Raw genomic sequence first — 27182 nt, 5'->3', positions numbered from 1 at the left:
GCACGAGTTCTTTTACGTGCCAGTAAATCTACCGATATGAGGTTGACTTATTTGAGCACCTTCAAATATCACTGGACTTTACCAGGATCAAACCTACCAAGTTGGGCTGAGAAGGCCAGAACTCTACTTCCAAGCTAAACAGCCCGGCACCAATTGTATGAAGTAAGCAAATGCCATATATCGACAATTACGAGAAGGGAAAGACCAGGGGAACCACATTACCCAATATTATACTATGGTACATATTCAGCAGTATCAAGAAAAATCTGAAGTTCAGGTAATTTTTTATAGTGGAAGCCATTTCTTTTCAGTTTTGACTAAGTTAATTTATAGCTGTTAAGCTCTTCAGTATGTTGAAACTAATTTATGAATAAATTATTTTCTTCAGATTCATAAATTAGTTTTGATAGACTGAAGAACCTAACAGTTATAAATTCGGCAAATCATCACGAAATACATGAAGTGACTTCAGTTTAGCTCTGCTGGCCAGGCCAGGGCACCTCTTCCACTCCTAAAGGTGAACTGCTGCTTTCCTTCTAGTTATTCACCTTCTACTGATCAATAAACAATTAATGTATCATTCATTTCATCTAGTCATAAGATTCACCGTGTACACTGCACTGCCATTCTGGATGACCACAATCACACATTTTTCCTGCAGATTTCACTTGAAACACTGTTACAGTATGCTGGGAGTCATCAAATTTGCAACTAACATGAAGACTGCAGATAAGAAAGGTATAAAATTGATTACCCCACCTTTCACGAAGATACACTGACCGTGGATCTTCGCGCAGTACGCTCCTGATTGCATTAAGTTGGCCTTCCATGGCATCACTATTATCTGCAAGACTTTCCAGTTGTGCTTTAGCTCGATCACTGAAGGTCACAAGCAATTTGGAAACCGGAGGCTGTGCAATCCATGCTGGTACACGAACTTTAGAAGACAATGTTGGTCTCAATTCAGGGCTCTGTTGAGCTGTAGCACCAACAGGTGGATGATTACCTTCTTCTCCATCTGGAGCTTCTCTTTCTCCAAATCTACTTTCAGATTTCCCACACAGTCCACCTGCATTCGCGTTAGGAGCTAATGGATACACAGGATTTTGTTGCGTGCCTAATGACGAGTCCTGCTCAGCCTCCTGACCGTCCATGCATCTCAATGGTGGGAGAGAAGACCCAACGACATCCGAAGAATCACAGTGCAATGGGTTGTCGTACTGAGGTATATACGGCTTGATGTCAAGAACGGGAGTTCCATCTAGCATATCGACACCCGAGAAATACACAGTGGATTCTGGGGAAAGAAGATACACAAGTTAATAGAACAAAGATATATTAATTAAAACTACTTTCTTTTTCCACAAATGCGGAAGGAAGTAATAACAATGCTAATTACATTACTGTATATTATTTAAGAAACAGAAGAAGATATTATTTAGTAATGATACAATAGTGAAACTCCAACTGCAACAAAAAGACAAATAAAAGTTTATTCAGCCATAATAGTTTGAGACCTATGGAATGAATGAATGATTAAATAAATAAATAAATAAATAAATAAATAAATAAATAAATAAATAAATAAATAAATGCACATAGTAAAACAGAATATAGAAGAGCCTATTAGAATACAATACTCCTATCCCCTAATTCCAGATCACCTGAAACTGGGGGGGGGAGAGAGCATTCATTTATTGCAATTCTGTATATGAATTTGATTTTCCTTATTACAAATTTCTTACCAATTACTACATTCAATAATACTTAAACCCACTGCTTGCTTTTTGTGGCAGTACGCAGTACTGCCAACTTGTTTAAAAGAAACAAGAATAATGAATCGGGTATTATTTGGAAAACCGCTATCACAAGATTCCTAGGAAGTGTTCGCACTGGGCTTAAAATCAAGCTTGTTTTTCTGCTATTGTACGTTTTTATACATATAATGCGTATGTGCACATGATTGAAGTTTCTGTTAAACTCACATTCTAAAATAATCATTAGAATACAATCTAATGGTATCCGAATGGCACCAAGTGCATTTAATACTAACGTAACAGTAAACAAGTAGCAAATAGTTAAGCATCACAGTTTATCTGTAGTTAATGTACGTTCAAAATTAACTGTATTTGTTGTTTTCATATATCTGAAGAGCATAACACACTTGGTTTGTGCTGCTGAGCCAAGTGAGTTCACATAGGTTTTTTAATAGGGTCAGAAGTTGCACGTGGTTCACAAGTTAGAGAAGTAAACTGAATAAAATAACTATTTTGTACCGGAGTACAACATGATGATGCTTCTGAAGAATCTCCTGAACCTGCAAACAGTGAATTAAGCGAATGTGAAGAAACCATCGCAACTACCGGTAGACTTACTGCAGTTCAAGAGGGAAACAATTCTGACCATGACTGTTAAACATTAACTTAGAAAAGTGGCTTCTTTCAGAAAAATGACTTTCATTATGCACATATTTAATGACTTAATTAAATAATTAATGACTTTCATTATGTAAATAAATAACATTCTCCGTACCGCATAGTAGGGGAAATAATAGTAATCCATGAGCGGTAAAAATCATATAACCACATTTCAGATGAGAATTGTAGTGTAGATACGGTATATTTAGACAGTACTGTATCTTGCCTGCTATATTTGTGTGTATCTTTCAGGTGTATCTGTTAGAGCATAGTACTAATAATAATCTAAGAATTTAGCTTTGTTGGTAATCTTTGAGTAGAGTAGTTCTTGCAAATTTCAAACTTGCAACATTCATTTCTGATTGTGCTTATTAGTGGCATACGGTACTGGTATTGTAATTAGATTACGTCTGAAGGTACTTTAAAATTATTGTAGTGTACTGCACAATAACATACGAGTAATACCTTATTAGAAATTAGCGCGCTTATTTTATTACTGTAAAATATTTGTGTAGTATAGTAGAGGTATCCGTACAAACACTCTTACTAGAATTCTATTGTAATTAGGATAGGCTTAACTGCAGTTTAGAATAGTGTAATTCTTGTGTATTCCTTTCGGTATTCAGTAATTAAACAGCAGTTCTTATCCTGTTAGGGTGCTGTAGGATAAAAATAGAGTACAACTAAGTAGTATTGTTGTGTAATAGTAGCCTATATTAATTACCTTATTGTCGTGTGATCTTTGTGTACTATCCTAGACAATATTTCTTTCCTTTCATTTTCTTTTGCACATAATAATTATTTTATATTTTCTTTTCTTTTCATTTTTCCACAAAGAATGGCAAAGGAGTGAAGTGTAGGAACTGTGGGTGTAGCTAGCATTAAGAAGTATGAGGGAGATAATTAGGATTTTCACAGAAGACAGGAAGGAAGGTAGGGCTCCCTCAAACAATGTACAGGTTACAGTAGGTATAAAAGAGGGATGGGAATGAAAGAAGGACTTTTAGAAGACAGGTGGTCTAATGTGCTAAGGGGAAAGAGATTGCAAGCTAAGGGCTCTATTCAGGATCAGAATTCAGGACAGGTGTCTATGAGAAATTCGTACGAGTCACTCCAGGTAGAACAACAGAGGGAAGATGAGGAACAGGGAACTGATGCTGAGACGTGTGGAAGTAGGAGGAAGGGAATAGGTAGGAAAGGGAAATGTAGAGTAGAATATAGGAAAAGACAAGTGGAACAGGGTCATGGGAGGGAGAAAAGGGAGGAGGAAGTAGCTTCTGCAGCTATCACGAAAGAGAGGGCTGACCTGGAGGGGAGGGGAGCAAATGAGGTGGGTAGGGTTGAGGCTCTGGTCATGGGGGATTCCATCGTTAGACAAGTGGGGAAAGTGTGTGGAGGAAAGGGAACCGGGGTAGAGTGTTATCCAGGAATTAGGTTGAGGCAGATGTTGAGGAAAGTAGAAGAGAAGGAGGAGGGGAAGGAGAAGGTGGTAGTGTTTCACATTGGTACCAACAATGTAAGGCAAGCTGGTATAAGTACCAACAAAGTTGGGGTTGTGTGGGATCTGGTAAATCCAGCACTGGTAAAGTTTAAGGAAGCAGAGATTGTTATCAGTGGAATACTGTGTAGAAGGGATACTGACTGGAGGGTGATTGGGGATTTAAATGACACTATGGAGTGGGTTTGTGGGAAACTGGGAGTGAAATTTCTAGATCCTAATGGGTGGTTTGGAGACAGGGATCTGCGCTCAGATGGCCTTCACTTAAACCACAGTGGTATGTATAAGTTAAGGAATTTGTTTGGAAGGGTAATAGGGAGGTACATTCATGGAAATGGGGTTCTCTAGGGAGCGGTGTTCAGGGTACAGAGATCTGGAAGTCAAGTAGGGATGACATAACAATGTTAGTGTTGAACTGTAGAAGTATTGTAAAGAAAGGAATAGAATTATGTAATTTAATAGATACAGTAGAAGTCCATTATAGCGAGAATTCATAACACCAAAAAATTTACTCGCTATAACGGATTGCCGTTATATCCGATTTTTGTAAAGAAAAGTCGGAAAACCCTTCGTGCACTTTAAAATCGGTATGAAACGGCAATCAGTTTGTTCAACACTTGCGTTTCTGCAGATGATATACACACTACGGCTTACTTGTTTGTTATTTTTCGTAATCCGATTTTACGTGAAAGTGTATGTTTAATACAATTCTGAAAAAAAATATAGTACCGGTACCGTATTTCTCCGAATCCAAGACGAACCCCACTTTTTCCTTCAAAAAATTTAAATCAGGCTCAAAAAGAAGTTTGTAAAATCATATGAATGCCTTCTTGTACATTTTTTCCGGCTGCACAATTATTCTTTATTTCCGCGGGTTTAAGGACCATTAACTTAACATTGGCATCATAATACCGAAGAGAACTCGTTGAAAATTTTCCGGAAATACCTATTCCATGCGTCTCTACAATACGATCCATCAGAAAATTATTCTTGCTGTCTGTAAAACTGTTACTTTTAGGCAGCGTCAGATATAACCGGCTACCGCTAAACACACGTCTCGCTTGTCGGGTTCGGCCAAATTCAGCGGCTAGCGATGTATATGCCTAATTGCGAACGTTGATAGTCAACGAACGAGTTTATTGCGCCACGGTATGGCCATTCCGCCCTTGCATTTTTCGTGCTCATACCTCACAATTTCATCTTCGACTTCTTTAAAGCGTCCTTGTTGCGGACCAATGAATGCATTTTTTGTACAGTAGGCCTACGCATTTTTTTAGATCTTTGTCTTCACGCTAACGCCAAATATTGGCTTTAGTTAGGCCTATGCCGTATTTCCTTGCGGCTGCACAATTGTTCTACATTTCCGAGTGTGTAATTAACATTAACATAAAATAGGCATCATAATATCGACTAGAACCCGTTGAAAATTTGCCGGCAATACCTTTTCCACTTATCCTTACAATACGACTATCCGTCACGAAAATATTCCTGCTGTCTATAAACCTTAATTTTACTAAGCGTCAAGTACAATAGACGCGTTATGACTCTGAAACTGAGTAGCTATGGCTTTTCTAAGAATGTTTTGATGCCATTCTGCAGATTTGAGAAACACACAGGCACTGTACAATCATTGTCGCGGCTAGCGATGTGTAGTCGTTTATTGTCAATGAGTTCTGTGCGCGTGTGAAAAGAAGCAGGGTGGTTACCGCGGTAGTTGCCAGTGAGTGGTATCCATTAACTTACAGTTAGGCCGCGAATGCAAGACAACCCTTGAGTTTTCACATGAGATTCCGAGGAAAAAAGTATTGGATTCGGAGAAATACGGTATCACTCAAGAGATTTCTGTTGCAAACACCTCAGCTTTCTTCTTCAAACAGCGTCACCTAACCTAACCGTATATGTAGCCTATCATGAAAACATATTTGAAACGCATGTAGAGAAATAAACTCCTCGCAAAAAATTTACACGTAAATAGCTGTAACTAGACGCGAGAAGATATGAAATATCCTCTGAAATCAGTGATGTACTCTGCCATATCTTGAGGTGTATCACATTCTTACTTAATTTCCGTATATAACATTAAAATAAAGATAACGTTTACTTCGGTTTTTATTTTTAACGAGTTAACAACTGGTATCGCCATGTTATTTATGCATTTATTACGAAAACGTGTTATCCTCTTTCATTTCAAATGTGTATTACTAATTAACTCCAACATCGCCTTTGAATGTCAACGAGAGAACTCGCAAATGCACAAAGTGAGAAAACTATACCGTACCGAAGATGATCAATCGCATTTTGTTGCAAACGTTTCAGTTTTCTTATTCAAACAGCGTCACGTATCCCAACTTAACGTACGATGAAAACACACTTCAAGCGCCAGTAGAGAAATTACACCTTTCTCGCTATGAATTTCCATAATAGTCTTTCCGTAATTTAACCAGACGCGACAAAATATAAACTAACCTCTGAAATCAATTAAGCACTCTGCGATATCTCGAGGTGTATCCCATTCTTATTTAATTGCAGTATTTAGCCTCAAAATTAAGCGGTTGTTTTATCAGCCTTAATTTTTAACGAGTTAACAACCGTTATCGGACAGGTTATTTACGCATTTATTATGAAAAAATTTCTCTTTCATTTCGAATTTTCTTTACGGAACAGCTGTCGACGGATATTACTAATCGACTCCGACATCACCTCCGAATGTCGACGAAAGAAATCGCTAGCGCACATACCGAGGAAATGATGCTGAAGGTAATCGATCACATGCAATATAATCGCTGGGGTGCATAAATATCGGTAACGGAAAAAATCGCGCGCGCTTAATCGCTCGTAATAACGGATGCGCCAGTGATAGGGTTTTCGCTGTAACAGAAGGACAATACACAGTTTAATATAGGAATTTTGAAGGGACAGAAAAAAGTCGTCGCTATAATGGATTTCTCGTTATATGCTGTAGTCGCTATAGCGGACTTCTACTGTATATACTTATTGGATATTGTAATAGGAGTTGAACCATGGCTGAGAAATGATATAATGAATGCAGAACATTTCTCACGGAACTTGAGTGTGTTGCAAGGAATGGTGGGATGGGGAGTGTTCAATCTGGTGAAAGAAGAATGTGTAAGCAACGATAAAGTTGAAGATGACAAACATGAAATTCTAGGTGTAAGGCTCATTTCTAAAGATAATAGGCTACCTGATGTCTTTGGAGTGTACAGACCAGGAAAGGGTAGCGCTCACACAGATTCAGAATTATTTTGTAAGATAATCAGCAATGTGGGAAACGATATGGAAAGGAATGGGACTGTAGCAGGAGATTTGAATTTGTTGCATAAGACCAATTTCATGTTTTTACCCGTATTGAACTTTTTACTAGTATTTACAATTCTCATTTTTATTATTCAGTCAATTCAATACATAAAATGTTTATTGTCTCTAAAGGTACATTACAATACAAGCATTAAATGGGACATCTTTGCTCACTGTATCGAGCATCTTCAGCCATCTTTTATATGATTTTCTCAAGGTTGAGTCATACATTAAAAACCTTATTTATAATAATTTTGTTCATTGAAAATGTTTTATACAATAAAAAAATTTTTTTGTCACTGCTTAAAAAGTTAACAAGTAAAATTGACAATTTAATTGTACCATTAATGGACTAGACGTTAATGACATAATATTGATGTCCAAGTAATATTAAAAATGCCAATTAAATTGAAAGATCTGGCTAATTCTCGTTCCTGCCTCTCCAGCTCCATTTAAGAATCAGCTTGCAGAGGGATAAGTGACAGCACAAACATATGAACAGCATATTTATAAAAAACAACTAAATCAAACACAAATTAAATATAATACAAGTATAATACAGTATTCAGGTACAATGTTCAGCATTTTCAAACCTGAAATTATCTCAGACAGTCACTTTTTGTCTGTAACAGTGCATTGTGTGGAACTTCCCAAAACACTTGCCAGGATGTAATCCAGGCTTTTTTCTACAAGTATTGCTGAAAAACAGTCTCACATCGTAATTCTAGCTTACTGTCCACTGCCATATTTAGGATTATGCCTAAAAAAGCTTTGAATTCAGAAAGATTAACATCTATCCACGACCTTCTAATAGACTCACGTGTGAGGGGTGTAACCTTTTGAAAGTTTACACTATCATAACAGTTACTCTCTCGCGAAATTTCTGACAAAAACTTGCGAGTCATGAATAATTGGAAAAACTCATGTTCACTGAACCTTGCGGTGGTTTATAACTTGACGTACCTGTGAATGGGCTTTTGAAGTCCAAGTCAGTGTCACGGTATTTCCTCCAGCCATCAGTAGAGGCACCAGCGCTGCCATTTAGCATAATTTTCTCATTATTGGGATTTTCATCACTCAACTCACCAACACAATATCGTTCCGCAATATCTTACTCACCACTTAATAGAAAATCACACTCACTATCGCTGAAATCAATGTCACTTTAACCTAAAAGTCCGGCTATTTCTTTCTCATGCTGCTCGAAGGTCGCCATGTTGCTAAGCAACGTCAGTTTGCAAACTCACATGGTCTACAAAGAATGTGCACAAAGCCTGATTTCAAAGAGATACATGGCTTCAAATTGTTGTCGAAGGATGGCAGTAGCTTACTGTATCTGTAATTCATGCACGCGTAACCTGACAAAGGAGTTATATAGGGAAGAAAATCATGTCAGGCATTGCCCGACATAGGATCTATGTGGGATATTCTCGTAGTCGGGTATGACCCGCCGCATGAGTGTTAAGGGTTAAAGGATTAAACTTGCAGTATTTTTTCCGTTGTGTTTTTGTTAATTGAGAACCACATCATTATTAAGGGATGGATCACTCGAGGTTTATACTCTGTTGTGCGCATCGTACTTGTAGTCCTCACAATCTTCAACTGATTTAAGTTGGCCTATATTCACTGGTCAGTTTTTTGTTATGCGCAGTTTAAAAGGACACCAACAATTGTTACACAGATGTGTTGTATACTGCAAACGGACACAATCATCCATAACGTTGCACAACACAACAGAAAAAACACTGCAAGTTTAATCCTTTAACTTTCACAAATTTCACTTGAAACTCTGATAAATACACTAACAGTATTTGAAAAATCAAGAAACAAATGAGAATTAGCCAAATCTTTCAATTTAATTGGCATATTTAATATGACTTGGACATCAATATTATGACATTAACGTCTAGTCCATTAACGATACATTTTAATTGTCAAAAATTTTTTTTTTGATTACAATTTGAGTAGTGGCGACATTTTATCAATATTATGTAATTAACGCCTAGCCATTAATGATACAATTTAATTGTCAATTTTACTTGTTTACTTTTTAAGCAGTGACAAAGAAAATGTTATTGTGTAAAACATTTTCAATGAACAAAATTATTATAAATAAGGTTTAATGTATAACTCAACATTGAGAAAATAGTATAAAAGATGGCTGAAGATGCTCGATACAGCAAGCGAAATGTCCCAATTAACGTTTGTATTGTTTGGCCCTTTAGAGACAGTGAACATTTTATGTATTGAATTGAGTGGATAATAAAAATAAGAATTGTAAATACTAGATTTGAATTTACCAAAGGACACATTGGAAGGAAATTCGAACGACAGGAAGTATGACCAACAAATGCCAAATAAGCTAATATGGGAAGGACAGCTGATTCAGAAAGTGATGGAACCAACTAGAGATAAAAATATCCTGGACGTGGTGCAGGTAAACCCCAATGAGCTCTATAGAGAAACCAAAGTAATAGATGGTACTAGTGATCATGAAGCTGTTTTTGTTGCAGTTAAAAATAAATGTGATAATAAAGTCTTAAAAAGTAGGACTATTAGGCAGTATCATATGGCTGATAAAGCAGGCATGAGGCAGTTTTTAAAAAGTAACTATGATCAGTTGAAAACGCTAAATAAAAATGTAAACAGACTCTTGGAAGGGTTTAAAGCCATAAATTGTTGAGGAATTTGAAAACAGGTTTGTACCTTTAAAGGCAGTAAGGAATGGTAAAGATCCACCTTATTATAATAGAGAAATAAAGAGACTAAAAAAAAGGTGCAGAATGGAAAGAAAGAGAGTTAGAAATGGCTGTGGAAGTAAGGAGAAATAGAAGGAACTTACTAGGAAATTGAATCTAGCAAAGAAGGCAGCTAAGGATAACATGATGGTAAGCATAATTAGCAGTCATACAAATTTTAGTGAAAAACGGATGGGTATGTATAGATACTTTAAGGCAGAAACAGGTCCCAAGAAGGACATTCCAGGAATAATTATGATAAAAGGGAAGTATGTATATATGTGAGGATCTTCAAAAGGCAGAAGTATTCAGTCAGCAGTATGTAAAGACTGTTGGTTACAAGGATAATGTCCAGATAGAGGAGGTGACTAATGCTAAAGAAGTATTAAAATTTAAATATGATAATGACATTTACAATAAGATACAAAAGTTGAAAACTAGAAAAGCGGCTGGAATTGATAAGATTTCTAGGGATATGCTAAAGACAATGGGTTGGGATATAGTACCATATCTGAAGTACTTATATGATTACTGTTTGGTTGAAGGAGCTATACCATATGATTGGAGAGTTGCTATAGTAGCCCCTGTGTATAAAGGAAAGGGTGATAGACAAAGCTGAAAATTACAGGCCACTAAGTTTGACATGCGTTGCATTTAGGCTTTGGAGAGACATTCTTTCTTGATTATATGAGACATGTTTGCAAAATTAATAACTGGTCCAATAGAAAGCAGTTTTTTTTTTTTTTGCTAGTTTCTTTACGTCACATCGCATTGAAACAGATAGGTCTTATGGCAATGATGGGAGAGGAAAGGTCTAGGAATGGGAAGGAAGCAGCCGTGGCCTTAATTAAGGTACAGCCCCAGCATTTGCCCGGTGTGAAAATGGAAAACCACGGAAAACCATCTTCAGGGCTGCCGACAGTTGGGTTCGAACCCACTATCTCCCGGATGCGAGTTCACAGCTGTGCGCTCCTAACCGCATGGCCAACTCGCCCGGTGGTTCAATTTTAGGAAAGGTTATTCCACTGAAGCTTGAATGGTAGGATTCCAGTAAGATATAGCAGATATCTTGGCTTCAGGAGGTCAAATGGACTGTATCACGATTGACCTGTCTAAGGCATTTGTTAGGGTGGATCCAGGGAGACTGCTGGCAAAAATTGGTGCAACTGGACTATACAAAAGACACTGAATGGGTTGCTATATTTCTAGAAAATAGATCTCAGAGAAGTAGAGTAGGCAAATAATAATTAAGAGGGGAATTTCTCAAGGCAGTATTATTGGACCTTTATGTTTTCTGATATACATGATATGAGTAAAGAAGTGGAATCAGAGGTAAGTCTTTTTGCGGATGATGTTATTCTGTATGGAGTAATAAATAAGTTACAAGATTGTGAGCAACTGCAACATGACCTCGATAATGTTGTGAGATGTACAGCAGGCAATGGTATGATGTTAAACAGCGTTAAAAGTCAGTTTTTGAGTTTCACAAATTGGAAAAATCCTCTTCATTTTAATTACTGCGTTGATGGGGTGAAAGTTCCTTTTGGGGACCATTGTAAGTCTCTAGGCATTAATATAAGGAAAGATCTTCATTGGGGTAATCACATAAATGGGACTGTAAATAAAGGGTACAGTTCTCTGCACATGGTTATGAGGGTGTTTAAGGGTTGTAGTAAGGATGTAAAGGAGAAGGCATATAAGTCTCTGGTAAGACCGCAGCTAGAGTATGGATCCAGTGTATGGGACCCTCACCAAGATTACTTGATTCAAGAACTGGAAAAAATCCAATTGATTGATAATAAAATGCTAGTTTGTAAGGTGTTCAAGATTTTACAGTTTAGGCCTAGAAAAACATATGGGAGAGAAATTTTCTTCAGAGTGGGCCAGTTGTAAAATCAGTATTTTGGGAGGTCAATTAAATGTCATTGAGGAAAGAGATTTACAACCATAAGGAAAGTGTAGCGCACAGAGTACTGCAGCTATGAAAATTAAACAACAAGTTAAACACGAAACTTTGGGAAAAGTCATTTGAATGCTCTGTCTCGTGAAAAAGAAGTTACTGTTAAGCTGTTTTGAACGGTTTATGAAGTGGCAAAAGTGAACCAATCATTCAACCACTTTGAAGATGAAATAAACCTTCAGGAGCTTGAGTGTGTAGATTTGGGCCACATTCTTCATTCCAGTGCCTTTGCTGGCAGAACCTAGTGTTTACAGTGCACTATGTCTTCTGGTATGGGCTAGAGCAATTTTGTTTACTTTCATTGATCTGTCTCTGTCTTGTCCTTGGCTTCGCAAATATGAAAGTGACTGAGGTATGAGTGATGCTAGTAATGCCATTACTTATGCAGCTAGTCACTGCTATGAATGGTGTGAAAACATTGCTCATAGGGTCGGTTGGTGCATGCATTTCAGTGGGCTTGGCAGACTGATATGTAACAGCAACGTCTGGCTCGGTGAGGAAAGCAATGGGAAACTACCTCACTCCTCATTTTCCTAGTACGCCTCTTCAGTGATGCCTTTGCCTTCTATAACAGCTGATGGCGGAGCTGTTGAGGATCCAACCAGCCTTAGGGCTGAAGACTGAACATACATACATACATTAATATAAGGAAAGATCTTCATTGGGGTTATCACATAAATGGGGCTGTAAATAAAGGGTACAGTTCTCTGCACATGGTTATGAGGGTGTTTAAGGGTTGTAGTACAGATGTAAAGGAGAAGGCATATAAGTCTCTGGTAAGACATTACATACATTCATTCCACCAATGCCTGCAGTTATACAATTAATCACATTGGCAATGGGATCAGGAAAATTGTAGTCGATCAAATTCTCGTTTGAAAAAACAAAATTACCTTAACTATCAACGAATCAACCACTTTTATTACCAAAAGTACTTTACTATCTTAAGTCCGTGTGGTATTACCTGAATTGCTGTTCGAATGAATTTCTTCTCTGATTTCATCGAACTCAATGAAGTAACAGCCAAACGGATTTTCTGTTCATTAATAGTTGACTTGAAAGCCTTGTAATGTCAGAAGACTATTTAAATGATATACCATCTGTCTATTATTTGTGATGGAGGTGCAGTGATGTTCTGGTGCAAGTAGTGGTGTTAGAAAATAAGAGAGATTTTCGAATACTACTGTGTGGTACTGTGATAATCATCGTTTGGAATTACCTATCCATTACTGGTACAATATGTTGTATGGCTGCAGTGAACAGATAAGAGTTGCACGGGCAAACTATATGTAACGTACGATGCTTATCCAAAAAGTGCAAGGCAACTGCAGGAGTGTGCAGCAGCATTAGATTTGCAGCTCTTGAAAATCGGAAGGGTCTTGAGTACACAATGGGTAGCATCAAGCTACTGTACAGTCCATGCAAAGTGACAACATTACCCAACACTTGTTTTTCATTTCCAAGAAGCACAGAAGGATGTTGCAAGAAGAACAGAGCTGGGTATTTATGAGAGTCTGTTGAAGAAAATTATATCCTGTAATTTTATTTTGGATTAGAGCTGATGTGTGATGCTCCTCAAGAGCTGAGCAATGCAAGTTTAGAATTGCAAGAAAGATATATGAACTTCAACCAATCTGACAAGAAGTAAAGAGCACAATACAAGCATTTATAGAAAGAATTGTTCATGTTTGCCCATATTATAGTGTCTCTCTCCAAAGCGAAGAGAACATAATGTTCAAAGAGATTGAACTTCCCAACAAAACAGACAAGCAGCACAGCTGTTCAGTGAATTCAGGCACCTTTTATTAGAGCCTGAAGGAATCTTTAGAAAGAACACTACTGGAGAGGGCAGATACTGATTTGCCTGATTAGGATAAAGTTTTAGACTCTCATTACTGGGCAGAAAAGACAAAGGCAAGTAATCTTTAGAGAAGCAAACATTCTTGCAAGTGAGTTTGGAAACAAAATATAACAAGGTCATCAGACCATTAAAATAGGGGAGAATACATCATTAAAAGCAATAGTAAAGAACAATGAAAGGCAAATGAGAAAAACAAAACAGAACAGAACTGAGATGGGGATGAAGGGAGAACATTATGTTTCCCTCCATAATGCTTTATTTTACATGTTTATGACGTGTATTATTCAGGACTGTGAAGGCAACAATCGATACAAATTTTCTCTTGGTTGGAGAAATAAATGTCCTGTTACGTGCCAGCCTTGTGGTAGCCTCTCTCCATACTTACAGGAAGTCAGCAGTGAGTCACACAATCGGGGGAGCTTCCTGCTGGCCTTTCTGTGTATTACTCTCTTTGTTTGGTTTCCCCGTGCATTTCTGCGAGGTGCAGTGAGAATGATCTCTCTCTAGACACATCACGAATATTTCTGCACACATCATGCAAGCTATAAAACTGAGGTTAGCTACGAGCAGTCACTCAGTGTAGGACTCAGAGTTGGACTCTGTGTGTTGGGGCGATAGAGGTGTTTGTTGTCACTACCAGAGGTCTGAGCAAAGGGTGGTTGTTGCGTTGGAGTGTCGAGTGAGTAGCTGGACTGAAGACGGCTGTTGGCTGCCATCAATGTCCCACCGGAGTCAAACAATCATAGCATATGGAACGGAAGATTGTGTACTGCCTTAGAGTACTGTGTGCGTGCGCCCGTGGACTGAGGAATGTTGTAAGTCAGCGAATTGGAACTGCTATCGTGAGTGTAATTGGAACAGTGTTAATGGTGGTTGTTGTGAGGAGTATTGACCAGCTGTTTAACACTGTTGAACTGTTGCTGTTTAGTTCACTGCGTTTGATTACTGTATATGAATTACTGGACTGTCTCTGGAGTCGAACCAAGGAACAGTCATCGTATGTTGTGTGGCCAGTAGCACTGTGTTCAAAACTAGCAGTCTGCATGCAGCTGCTGTGTGGGATGACTGGACTTTTGAGCGCAAGTGAAAGGCCTGTCAATCTGGATTACTGTCTCCCAGGTAATACCAACAAAAGAAAAGAACAGAGACTTGTAAATAGACAGCAATTAGTAAGATTGATCAGTCATGGTCGAATAGAATTATATGCATGTGCATTTATTGAGTAATCCTGAAATAAATTAAAGCGATAAAACAGACTGTGTTCTATTCGTAACAGTACTACAAGGTTAGATAAAGCATGCTATTAAGTTTCTGCTTAATGTCTATGTAACAGGACAGCGACAGAGACTAAAGAAAAGTTATATACTAAGCAGCAAAATGCACTGTCTGGCAACTGGGCTGAATTCTCAGCATAGTGGTCTTTGGTCAGAGGGCCTCTAGTTTGAGTCCTGGCTGTAAATTTTAGCCACGAATGATTAATTTCTCTGGCTCGAGGCTGTGTTCGGTTTTGTCTAAATACACATCTTCATTAACATACTACCAACACACAAAACAAGCAACAATGAATACATCCCTCCACATAGGGTTAACATTAGGAAAGACACCTGGACCTAAATATGGGCTTAATCCACATCTAGTGCTGACTCTAATAATGGAAGAAGCAAGAAAATTCACTAATGAGGAATATACACTTCCTGCACAAAAACTAAACGGTTTCCTTTAGGAATGAATCTACATCAAATTCTGTATAACTCACTTTTCATAGTAAAATATTTGTCTTTCACTCAATATCCTGTAACAAATAGGGCCGAGGGTACAGGCGCCTTGGGAAGTGACAAAGCTGATGGAATAGCAACAATGTGGGTAAGGCCAGTGGTGAGCAAAATAACAGCCATAGTGAATTGTTGAGGCATGTAATAAGGAAACTGGTCAAGCTCCCTCAAAGACACTGGAAGCAGGCTAATGAAGAAGACGCATCCAGAATGATCTGAAGGCGGAAACTGTGAGATGTTTTATATGGAATCTTCTCATGGCCTATAAAGAGCAAAGCTGGCGTCTCAAGCGAGTCACAAGTCATTCAGGGAGTGTGTTGGCAATGAATGAGTCAATCAGTTGTGGATCATTCTGCGATCCCCTTCATTGTTTTGCTCACTGCTGGTCTTACCCATAATATCGCCTCCCACCAGTTCCTACACCCACAATGTGTTTGACAATTTACATTTTTCCAATAAACTTATCATGTTGGAAATATGACAAGCATTGTTTAATACAACTTGTAGCAAATGTTATCATTTAAACTCATTCTTGAACAGAGATCTATCCTTTTATTGGCAATGTGAAGATAAATATCTGTGCTCTAATAGCCCAGGAAATACCCACAATGATGTGCTCCTTCCTTCTGGCCGTGTTTGTACTCTGTGATTTAGCAATTTCCAGCTGATCATTTTTTGTGTCAGGCAGTGTGTCTAACACTGAATACAGGTAAATTTAGAGTTCTGTTCACAGAGTTTATGCAGATGCTGAATCACTCATGTCAACTGTTCTGAATTAAGTTAATGGTTTTAGTTGACTAATGATGAACAAGTTTAAAGGAAAATATGAACACACATTCAAGAGAATTTTGGTAGTTTCAATACCTAATTTGAAAATGTTAGACTAATTTGAATTTACCTAGTAACTAGTCAGGTGTGTTTCATAAAGCTATACAGAAACAGTGAGAAAGCCAGGTTTCAATTCATTAGAGTCAAGAATTTGAAATAATATATAAGCAAATTGTATACAGCTTTTAAATATTATGAATAAAAATTTGGTAGCTTTGGCCAGGGAGGAAAAATAAAACAAAACAATGGTATATATCATATAAAAGAACTCCCTAGTCACAAACTCACATGTAGAACTAAAAAAAAATTAACATCCCAGTAACTGTTATAGATTTTTTCTTTTTACTCAGTAATGAAGCTACTAATAAGGGGCCCCTCACATTTAAGCGCCCTTCAAGGCTGACCAGTTACATCAGAATATGATCCTTGAGTTAAGCAGCTATGTTACGCAGCTGATCGACTGAATGTAAACTGCTAGATTTGTACTTTACATAGAATCATCAAAACAAGATACTTACCAACCACTCTATCAATGCTCACAAGAGAGAGTCCAATGGGTGATGGTCTGTGTGGAGACCGAGTGCCAAATACACCAGTGCGAACTCCATTGAGACGTGGTGGGGATACTTTTGCTCTCACATGTGTTGTTTCATTCTTGTGAAAATGAAACAAAATCCTGCAAGAGTGATCAATACAAAGGTATCATCAGCAAGAAACCCAAACAATATAGAGGAGAGTACAAGAGACAAGGGATGATGCAGGAACAATATCACTATTTTAATATGACTCTTTGAATAAACTTAATGTTCTTGACTTCAATCTGCTGTCATTCGGAATCCTCATGTTTTGACAGTAATTATACCCATCTACAACAGGCATCAGTTTCTTTGAAAGCTAGTGGCTTTACGTCGCACCGACACAGATAGGTCTTATGGTGGCGATGGAATAGCAAAGGCTTAGGAGTAGTCGGAAGGAATCGGCCATGGCCTTAATTAAGGAACAGCCCCAGCATTTGCCTGGTGTGAAAATGGAAAACCACGGAAAAACCATCTTCAGGGCTGCCGACAGTGGGGTTCAAACCCAATATCTCCTGATGACTGGATACTGGCCGCACTTAAGCGACTGCAGCTATCGAGCTCGGCAATACCTATCAACTTTGCTGCTATCTAATAAGATGATGCCCTAACAAACTAATATTCACCAATTCAGCAGAGGATCTACATAAAAATGATACAGGAAACACACCACACCTAGTTATTCATATTCTCAATGCTTAAGTTTCATGAAGGACTTATCTGGAACCACCGAAACCCAATTGCTGGTTTTAGTAAATTGAGAAATTGTCTTAAAATATAGATATAATATATCTTGTAGACATAATGAGACATGCTTCAAAATGGAACAGTTGAAATACGAGCAGTTGAGAAAATGTAATATTGTAAAATAATATTGTAAAATAACGTAGTAAAAACTTTTTGTAAAATATTATTAGTCAAAATTAGTAAAATTTTATTAGATCCTGCTGAATATTTTTAAACATTGTCAAATATTGTCACAGTCAGTAAAGCAACAGATTCATTCAATTAAGATCTTAAATTTATTTTTTATTTATGATAGATTGGAAATACGTTCCAACTTAAGAAAATTAAGAATGGGATGCCGTAAACAAGACATAGTCGTACTGTATTTCATTATAAGGATGATCAAATATGATTATCTGGAAATAACTTATGTTAATAAAAGATATTAACATTGTTTTATGATTTTAAGTGAAGCATTCACGAGTGAAAAACCAAGATAGTTATAGGATATTCATTTATTTTTTGGACAAGATCTGATATGGAACTAAGTCGTTTCTTTTGATATTTGTTTCAAAATTTGATGAAGTGGTTATTGAGGCCAGATCAAGTACCATTATTATTTTTAAATTTATTTAGTGTTTTTTCGACAAGAAGATAGCTGAACTTTTAATTTATTTGTTATTTATTTGTGGCCATATTGTCAAGTCTCAGTTTAAATTGTTGGCAATAAATTGAGGTTTCATTTTATGGTAGTTTTTACTTTACCAAATTACCTATCCTTGAAATGCCATGGTATGTGACATGCGCTGCATGACCACAATATCAGAGGCTTAATACTTATGAATATTCCTTTTTAAAAAGACAAGGTATGGAAAGAAAGAGATATATAAAATTAGTGGGTTTAAAACTCTCGGAAATTTAAGAAATGAGTTTCCTGAGCTCTGACTTGCTTCTCGCCACGCTACTGTGCATGTTATAATTATGTTTCCTCTCGCCCGGCGGAACTTGGCTAGGGGCGGTAGGGAGGGGGAACAGTGCTATTAGTAGGGGAAGGGGAAAATAGCTCAGAGTATATATAGAACAGGAGGGTGGGATGTTTAGGGGAGGTAACTTCAAATTATTTTTCGTGATGATAAAAGCGATGGTATCTGTTCATATAACAGACTTTTGTTCTCTTGTACATCATTCAAATTTCTGTGTGCGTTAATACTCTGGTCCAAACCTACATAAATATCGTAATTGCTCATAATAGAAAAGCGTTATAACAATATCTTACAATTTTTAAATTCATTAGATGAAAGAATAAAATTACACTTGAAAATGAGAAGGACAATACTTTAAATTTCTTGGATGTGACCGTTAAGAAGGAACCCGGTAAGTTCTCTTATAAAGTATATAGAAAGCATACGTTTACTCCGGTGACCATTAAAAATGTTTCTTTACATCCAGGGAATCATACGAGGGCTGCTTATTTCAGTATGCTTTATCAAGCCTTCAATTTACATTTTCCTCATGCAGAAAGAGAAAAAGAATTATGGTACATACAGAAGAGAACCATTATGAACGAGTTCACGTTGATACCATTGGGATGTGTCAGACCCTACCCACTGACGCTGGGGTGTATGCCGGTGAACTTACAGTCTGATAACTGCATACGGGAGATAAGAGATGAGTCTATTGTAAGACCTAAGACGAAACGCTGGTTGATAGAGCAAATGCCTGAAAAGTCTTACATCTGATCTGTTTTTGACATGTTCTATTGGTGAAAAATATCTAATTCCCTCCATGGGAACTCAGAATTTTCCATTCAGAATTGCTAGGCGGGCAATAATTCCATTGTGGAGATTATCTCCCGTATGCAGTTATCAGACTGTGCCTCTTATAATGGGCTTCTGATCCCAGCGTCAGTGGGTAGGGTCTCTCAGCGGGAGTGGAAAGGGGATGAAGTATAAAAGTAATAGGAAACAACCAATATTTAAGTAGAACATAGTTTTCTTTTTTTTTTTGCTAGTTGTTTTACGTCGCACCGACACAGGCAATCATTGTATCGACTAGGTGGAAAATAAATAAATACTTCATTGTGAACAGATAGGTCTTACGACGACGATGGGACAGGAAAGGGCTAGGAGTGGGAAGGAAGCGGCCGTGGCCTTAATTAAGGTACAACCCCAGCATTTGCCTGGTGTGAAAATGGGAAACCACGGAAAACCATTTTCAGGGCTGCCGACAGTGGGATTCGAACCTACTATCTCCCGAATACTGGATACGGGCCGCACCTAAGCGACTGCAGCTATCGAGCTCGGTAACATAGTTTTCAGCACCGCTGAGATGAATATTGACACCCCAGATGTCGTTTAAGACCAAGTTCACCTGCATCGGCACCGGGGTGTAAAGGGGTGAAAAAGAAAATAACCAAGATTATGGATGAATGTATGTTCCAGCATAGCTTTCAAACAAACAAAAAAATGACTGTGGGAGCCAGACTCCCCTAACACCGTGACTCTTTGGATGCCATTTAACTCGTACTTCAGGCCCAGTTGGAATGGAGGTTAAGAAGGGGTGAAAAAAGAATGACCAAAATGACCGAGATTATGGATGTATGTGTTATATTCCAGCATAGCTCTCAACTAAAACTGATGCACACATGACTTACTGTACTATCTGGAAAAAAATGATGTAGGGTAAGACACCCCTAGCACCCCTGGTGGAGGGGATGATACTAACAAATAATCTAGAACGACGAGTATTACTGTCGAATCCATAGTTTTCGGGGTCGCTTAGATGAATACTTACACTCCGGATGCCTTTAAGTTGAAAGTCTTACCCCATCATAGCTCTCAACCAAACTCAGTACGGATATGAGTTACTATCTCGAAAAGATACTGTAGGGATAAGATACCCCTGAGGAAGGAGGTGACATGTAAAATAATTCAAACAGCCGATATTAGTGTCAAATCCATAGCTTCCAGAGTCACTGAGATGAATAGTGACACTCCAGATGTCGTTCAAGTCCAAGTTCAGCACCCACCAGCATGGTGATTTAGAAGGGGTGATAGAGAAATGTCCGAATTCACTAAGATTAATGTTGTTTACACAGTTTTCAGTGTCGCTCGGCTGATTGGTGACAGTCCCAGTGACAGTTGGAATTGTGTACATCATGTCTATAATGCGACGTATAAATGCATTACGTTATTACTTATTTTTATTATTGTTTGAAAGGATCAACTACTTCCCAGACAATCTGGGCTGCCTCGAGGAAATACTTTAAGGCAAAACAAAATCATTTCAATTTCAATTTAAAAATTAACAAAAGAGTTCATAAATAATAATCGTCACAATTGAGAAAACTTAAAGAAAAATAACACTTGAAATACACTCAACTCACTCACTCCGTAGGCTTCTGAGGGACGTGAAGTTCCCGTGCCGATATCACAATCCTCTCCAACCTTTTTGATCTTGAGCCTGCTCTTCCCAGTTATCAATTTGGAGGGTCCGGCATACCTTGTTGATCTCGTTCTTCCAGGTGCTTTGGGGTCTTTCTGAAGGTCTTTTCCCATTAAGAGATCCCCTGTATAGATCTACTGATGGTCTGTTATCCAGCATCCTTAGTACATGTCCAGCCCAATGCAGTCCATTGGATTCTATCACATCCATTTTAGCGTGTTGTTGAGAGATGATGTAAATTTGATATTTAGATCTTTTCTGCCAGCTTTGAGAGACAGAATCGAACCATGGGCCAAATATTTTTCTATAAACTTTATTCTCAAAGACTTGCAACTGCTGCTGCTCTTTCTTGGTTATACTCTATGTCTGTACGACCATGTAATGCGTCTTTTTATCATTTACTCGTAAGCCAATTCCCCCCCACCCCTCTAGTTCCACAAATAACTGCCTAATTTCTAATTCACTGCGGCCAATAAAAACATCATGGGTGGTGTGCTAAGTCCCAACTGACGAGCCTAACTTAGCACACGAGGGCGAAACGCAGGCAACCAAGAATGAGTTAGCTGGAAAATTTATAATGTCCAATAATGGACCATTATATTGGTATTATAAATTTACTCATTCGGGACAAATATTTTAGGTTTCCTATGGGAATCAATATCTACATCATTTGATGGCCAGGGAGGCATCAATTTTTGAAAATGAGACATAGCTCTCATAGTGCATTGGCACTGCTGGTGGCTTCAAGTAGCCTATGCAGTGGCCTCCACGGTATGCACTAGCCTTGCGTCTTGGGTGGTGTGCTAAGTCCCAACTGACGAGCCTAACTTAGCACACGAGGGCGAAACGCAGGCAACCAAGAATGAGTTAGCTGGAAAATTTATAATGTCCAATAATGGACCATTATACGGTATTATAAATTTACTCATTCGGGACAAATATTTTAGGTTTCCTATGGGAATCAATATCTACATCATCATCCACATATGCAAGGACTTTATGTTGTCTCCCCAATATGATGCCAGCAGGAACAAGAGCTACTTTCCTGATAATCTTCTCCAATGCAATGTTGAATATAAGAGGAGATAGTGCATCCCCTTGTCTCAGACCAGTTTTATTCTGGAAGGACCTTAATTTTCTGCCTTTGAGCAAAACACAGCTAACATTACCATCCATATACAGTTTGCACATGTTAATTAATTTTATGGGAAAGCCAAACTTAATCATGATGTTCCACAGCCCTTCTCTATGGATTCCATCATATGCCTTGAAGAAATCTATAAAGAGATAATGAACCGACTACTAGTGTTGAAATAGGTAATACAAATCCTAAAAGTAAACGGTGTGAAAGAGAAAATTACCAAAATTATAGATGTACATGTGTACAGTATCTTCCAGAATACCTCCCAACCAAACTTCGTACAAATACAAATTACTATCTCGAACAGATACTGAAGGAGTAAAACACATAGTAAACCTAAGGGAGGGAATGACGTACACGAATAATCAAAAACGACCAATATTAGCATCGAATCAGTAGTTTCCGTGGTCGCTGAGTTGTATTGGGGCAGTCTGGATGCCGTTTAAGTACCAGTTCAGCTGCGTAGGCATGGTGAAAAGTGGTGATGAAGAAAATGTCCAAATTTACCAAGATTAGTTTGATTAACGAGAAAGAAAATCTATAAGACTTGAAATTAAACACAAACAGTAACTTCTAAACTACAAAACTTCTCTTCACACATAATTAACAGGTAATAAACTTCTGTACCTAAAGAAAACAATAAAATGCTGGGTAATATAGCTAGTAGACAGATATTTCTACACAGCTGACCTTTGATAACAATCTCATAACAGTATCACACTACAATAGGCTAGGTTTGCTTGTTGACTGATCAATGATCAAAGGAGCACTACTATACTCACCACATGTGTGAAAACTCTTCCAAACCCTCCAGTGCATGTTCAGGATTCGTGAATACACTGCTGAAGAGAGTTAGCTTGCCATGACTGCTGACACAAACACCTGCTTGGCGAGGAGTACCCCTTTTCTCTGGAAACCACGTTGATACCACCCCAATGGGTCGTAATGATACACCCTCTTCTGAGAGAGACTCGGCCTTGGAAGATGAGTGGTGACAATTCTCACACTGCCATGCATCCAGTGCATGTTGTATTCTGTCAACTTCTTTCTGCTGATGATATCCTAAAGATTTTATTTGTTGTCTGAAGGAAAAAAATGAAATGACATAAAATTGTGCAGAGACCCCTTTGCTTACAAATACCAAAAATCAGTTAACACAATTATATGAGAACTGTTCACCCCAAGAATCAATCATGGGACAGACAAGGCAAGGAAACAATGAAATTCTCTATCCACTGTAATATTCAAAGCTGATATTCCCTGTTTCAGTTACTTTCTTTTCCTTTGACCCAGGATCTTAGGAGTGAGAAAATTTGAATCATGACAAAAAAAAAAAAAAGTGAAAATCCGCAACCTGTTTCCAGTCATTTGACCAGGTCAGGGATGGAGTGTGTTGCTGGAATGAAAGATGACAGGGAAAACCAGATTACCCAGAGATAAACCTGTCCCGTCTTCGCTTTATCTATCACAAATCTAACATGGGGTGAGTGGGATTTGAACCACGGTACCCAGTGGTGAGAGGCCGGCATGCTCCTGCCTGAGCCACGGAGGCTCCTGAATCATTACTACTGACCAAACTTATTTCTTAATGATAATTGGTTTAATGTCAATACAACTTAAAACATGACTGGATAGATAAGTTGGATTTATCTGCAAATATGACAAGTGCAAGTAACAAAACCTTGGATTTAAATGAACTAATTTTTTTCCTTTTTTTTTACAATTTGTTTTATGTCACGCCGACAAAGATAGGCCATATGGTGACAATGGGATGGGAAAGGCTTAGGATTGAGAAGGAAGCGGCCATGGCCGTAATTAAGGTACAGTCCTAGCATTTGCCTGGTGTAAAAATACAAAACCACAGAAAACCATATTCAGGGCTGCCAACGGTTGGACTCAAACTCATCTCCCAAATGCAAGCTCACAGCTATGAGACCGTAACCGCAAGGCCAGCTCTCTTTTCATGACTGATCTTCCTGGTGTCTTGTTGCAAGGTCTCCACATTTTCTTTAAGAAACGCAGGATTCTTCCTCAGTGCTACCACATTGTTAGCAAAGAGTTTTGCTCAAGACTGCTGTACTGGGGTTTTGTGCAAAACAGCTTCCAGACAGTCATTGAACATCTGCCTGTGAATGGAAGCAGTAGAATACATCCACAGTATCCCCTGCCTACTGTTCGAGGTGACTAGTGGGGGACCCTAGCGGCTCGCAGCTTGGGAGTGTGAGTTTGCAGCTAGTCACTGCGGGGTCTGGTATTCTTTCCCCTTACTTGCACCTAGCTCTTCACTTTCATCTTCCCTTTCAAACTTCTCTCGGTCGACTCTTGTTCCCTTCTGATCCTGACGCTATTAAGTTAAGCGAGGCCTAGGGAGTCTGTCATTTCCATGACCTTCATGGCCCTTCCCTTTCTTTTCTTTTGCTGCTAGCTTAATTCTTGAAAGTGTTGGACCTGTTCTTTTCTTTTTGCTGATTAATGATACAAAGGATGGTTTCCCAGTTGTACTTTTAAATCGGTGATCTCTTCTAGACATTGAACAACAGATTAGACAGAACTATGTCCGCATAAGGAGAAGTCTCAGGAGTTTGTTCAATCAATCAATACTGATCTGCGTTTAGATCAGTCGCCCAGGTGGCAGATTCCCTATCTGTTGTTATTGTAACCTTTTCTTAAATGATTAAAAAAAAAAAAAAAAATTGGAAATTTATTGAACATCTCCATTGGTAAGTTATTCCAATCCCTAACTCCCCTCCCTATAAACTAATATTTGCCCCAATTTTTCCTCTTGAATTCTAGCTTTATCATCATATTGTGATCTTCCCAACTTTTAAAGACACCACTCGAACTTATTTGTCTATTGATGTCATTCCACGCCATCTCTCCACTGACAGCTCGGAACATACCACTCAATTTTCCAGCTAATTCATTCCTGGTTGCCAGTGTTTCGCCCCAGTGTGTTAATTTGGGCTCACACTGGGGCGAAACGCTGGCAACCAGGAATGACATTTAAATTATAAACAGGAGTTTTCCACCTATTCAATATTTATTATGTTATCTCAGTTCAATACGGACCAACAACATGAAGTTCACAACCCTTGAGAACCAGGAATGAGTTACTTGAAAATTTATAATGTCCAATAACAGACCAACTATATTGATATCACAAATTTACTAATTCGGGACAAATATTTCAGGTTCCCTATGTGAATCAACATCTATATCACATACCACGGCCGCTACCTTCCCAATCTTGGCCCTTTCCAAACCTCCCGTGCTGAAAACCTTTGACGTGTTAGTGTGATGTTAAACCACTAGGATAAAATAAGAAATGAAAAGACCACATATGCAATCCAGAATAGAAACGTACAAGATCTCAATGAAAGTAAACTAGTGAAGCACTTTAGGTACCTTGGTGGTGTGACCACTGTGGAAAATAAGGTGTTGAAAGAAATAAAACATTAATCATGGCTGACAATTGCTGTTATTTCAACTTTCAAAAAACTCCATCAGTATGTCAATGACATATACCATAATCAAATATGTATGATAAAATGTATTTTCTTAAGAAAGAACTTCCTGGCTTGTGCTACATTGCATTATGTCCTCCTTACTTCTGTCATCATTACTATAGTTTAGTTTGTACTACCTAACCTTCATTTTTTCATAAACAATTACAAATTAAAATATCTACTACATCCAATTTTTGACAGTAGCACAGTAGGTGTTACCATACATTCTAGTAACAAGTGTAACTTAAATCCTGAAGTAACTATTATGTTACAATAACACAATATAAATTATTGTACACATACCTATCTAATTGTTCATGTGAAGGTATAATACTATGGCTTTTTAGGGTCCAGGACAAGTTGCTCGTGCATGCATAAAATACACTGGAAGAATATAATTTCACGCTTTCATATTCTTATTCTCATATTCATCAGTATAATTTCACATACCCGGTACGACGAAGACATATACCGTAATCAATAGCCCACAACTCTGCCTCGGAGATAATAGTCTAATATCTAACCTCAAAAGTATATGTTGGTACATTTATGGAAATAAATTCCAACTGTTAGTTTTTTGAACAACGACATTTAAAATGAAATACCTAATTATATACCTGTCAACATACAATCACCAGCAGTTCTTCCACACGTTACTTCAACATAACTAAAGAAAAAACGCCTCAAATAAGTGTGAAACTGGGAAATGTGATTTACCTTAAATTATGAATTTCATTCCTAGCTACCGTCAACTGACTGCGGAGGTTAGAAAGCTCTTCCTTACTGTCAATGATTTCATTCGCTGCCATATTGCATCCTTCAGCGTCGCCGTGCATTTGTTTTTGTTAGCTTTCTTCGAGCCACCGCCGTCTCGATCCTTCTATACTTGCTTGCTTGCTTGCTGATGCTTATGGGCTGTGTCTACGACATTTCACCCAGTCAATACTCGCTTACTTATGTAAAAACACTAGTATAATGAAAACTTCAGTTCAATAATTGATGCTGGAGCTTGCAAGTAGAAAACACAAAACACTGATCTTCACTATATCACATAATAACCCTAGTTTGCTTTAGCAGACGGTTCACAGACAGGAAATTTCCAAGCTTGCAATCACACTGCGTCTAAAGCTTAATCCACACGAAGAAACCAAAATAGCACTCACAAGTAATACACTATTGCTATGAGGAATCACTCAAATGGAACCTTCAAAAGCATGATCAATTCTCACCCAGTATGACAGACAGAATTATAACACGATATTGGCTTCATCTAGAAACGAATTTAGCACTCGAATAATCTCGACTGTAGGATTACTGAGCAAACAAGAAACACTGGTTGGAAAAACCTGCTTGAGTCGCTGAAGATTAGTTAAAAGTTTTTTACGAGGGTTAGCATATTCA

At 38.0% G+C, this 27182-nt stretch overlaps 1 protein-coding gene across 1 annotated transcript; it reads right to left on the bottom strand.

Moving 5' to 3' along the window:
* Positions 1-278: 278 nt before the first annotated feature.
* On the bottom strand, positions 279-26606 carry LOC136873732 (tRNA (adenine(37)-N6)-methyltransferase). The gene is made up of 4 exons (XM_067146887.2): positions 26499-26606; positions 23058-23357; positions 16908-17065; positions 279-1297 (listed from the first exon to the last, which is right to left on the bottom strand). The coding sequence occupies exons 1-4, from the start codon at positions 26588-26590 to the stop codon at positions 591-593; spliced, it is 1257 nt and encodes a 418-aa protein (XP_067002988.1). The 5' UTR covers positions 26591-26606; the 3' UTR covers positions 279-590.
* Positions 26607-27182: the final 576 nt, after the last annotated feature.

This window comes from Anabrus simplex, chromosome 5, assembly GCF_040414725.1.
Source record: "Anabrus simplex isolate iqAnaSimp1 chromosome 5, ASM4041472v1, whole genome shotgun sequence".
Lineage (NCBI taxonomy): Eukaryota > Metazoa > Arthropoda > Insecta > Orthoptera > Tettigoniidae > Anabrus > Anabrus simplex.
Note: the sequence above shows the minus strand (reverse complement) of the source record. Positions and strands in the feature narration are given on the sequence as shown.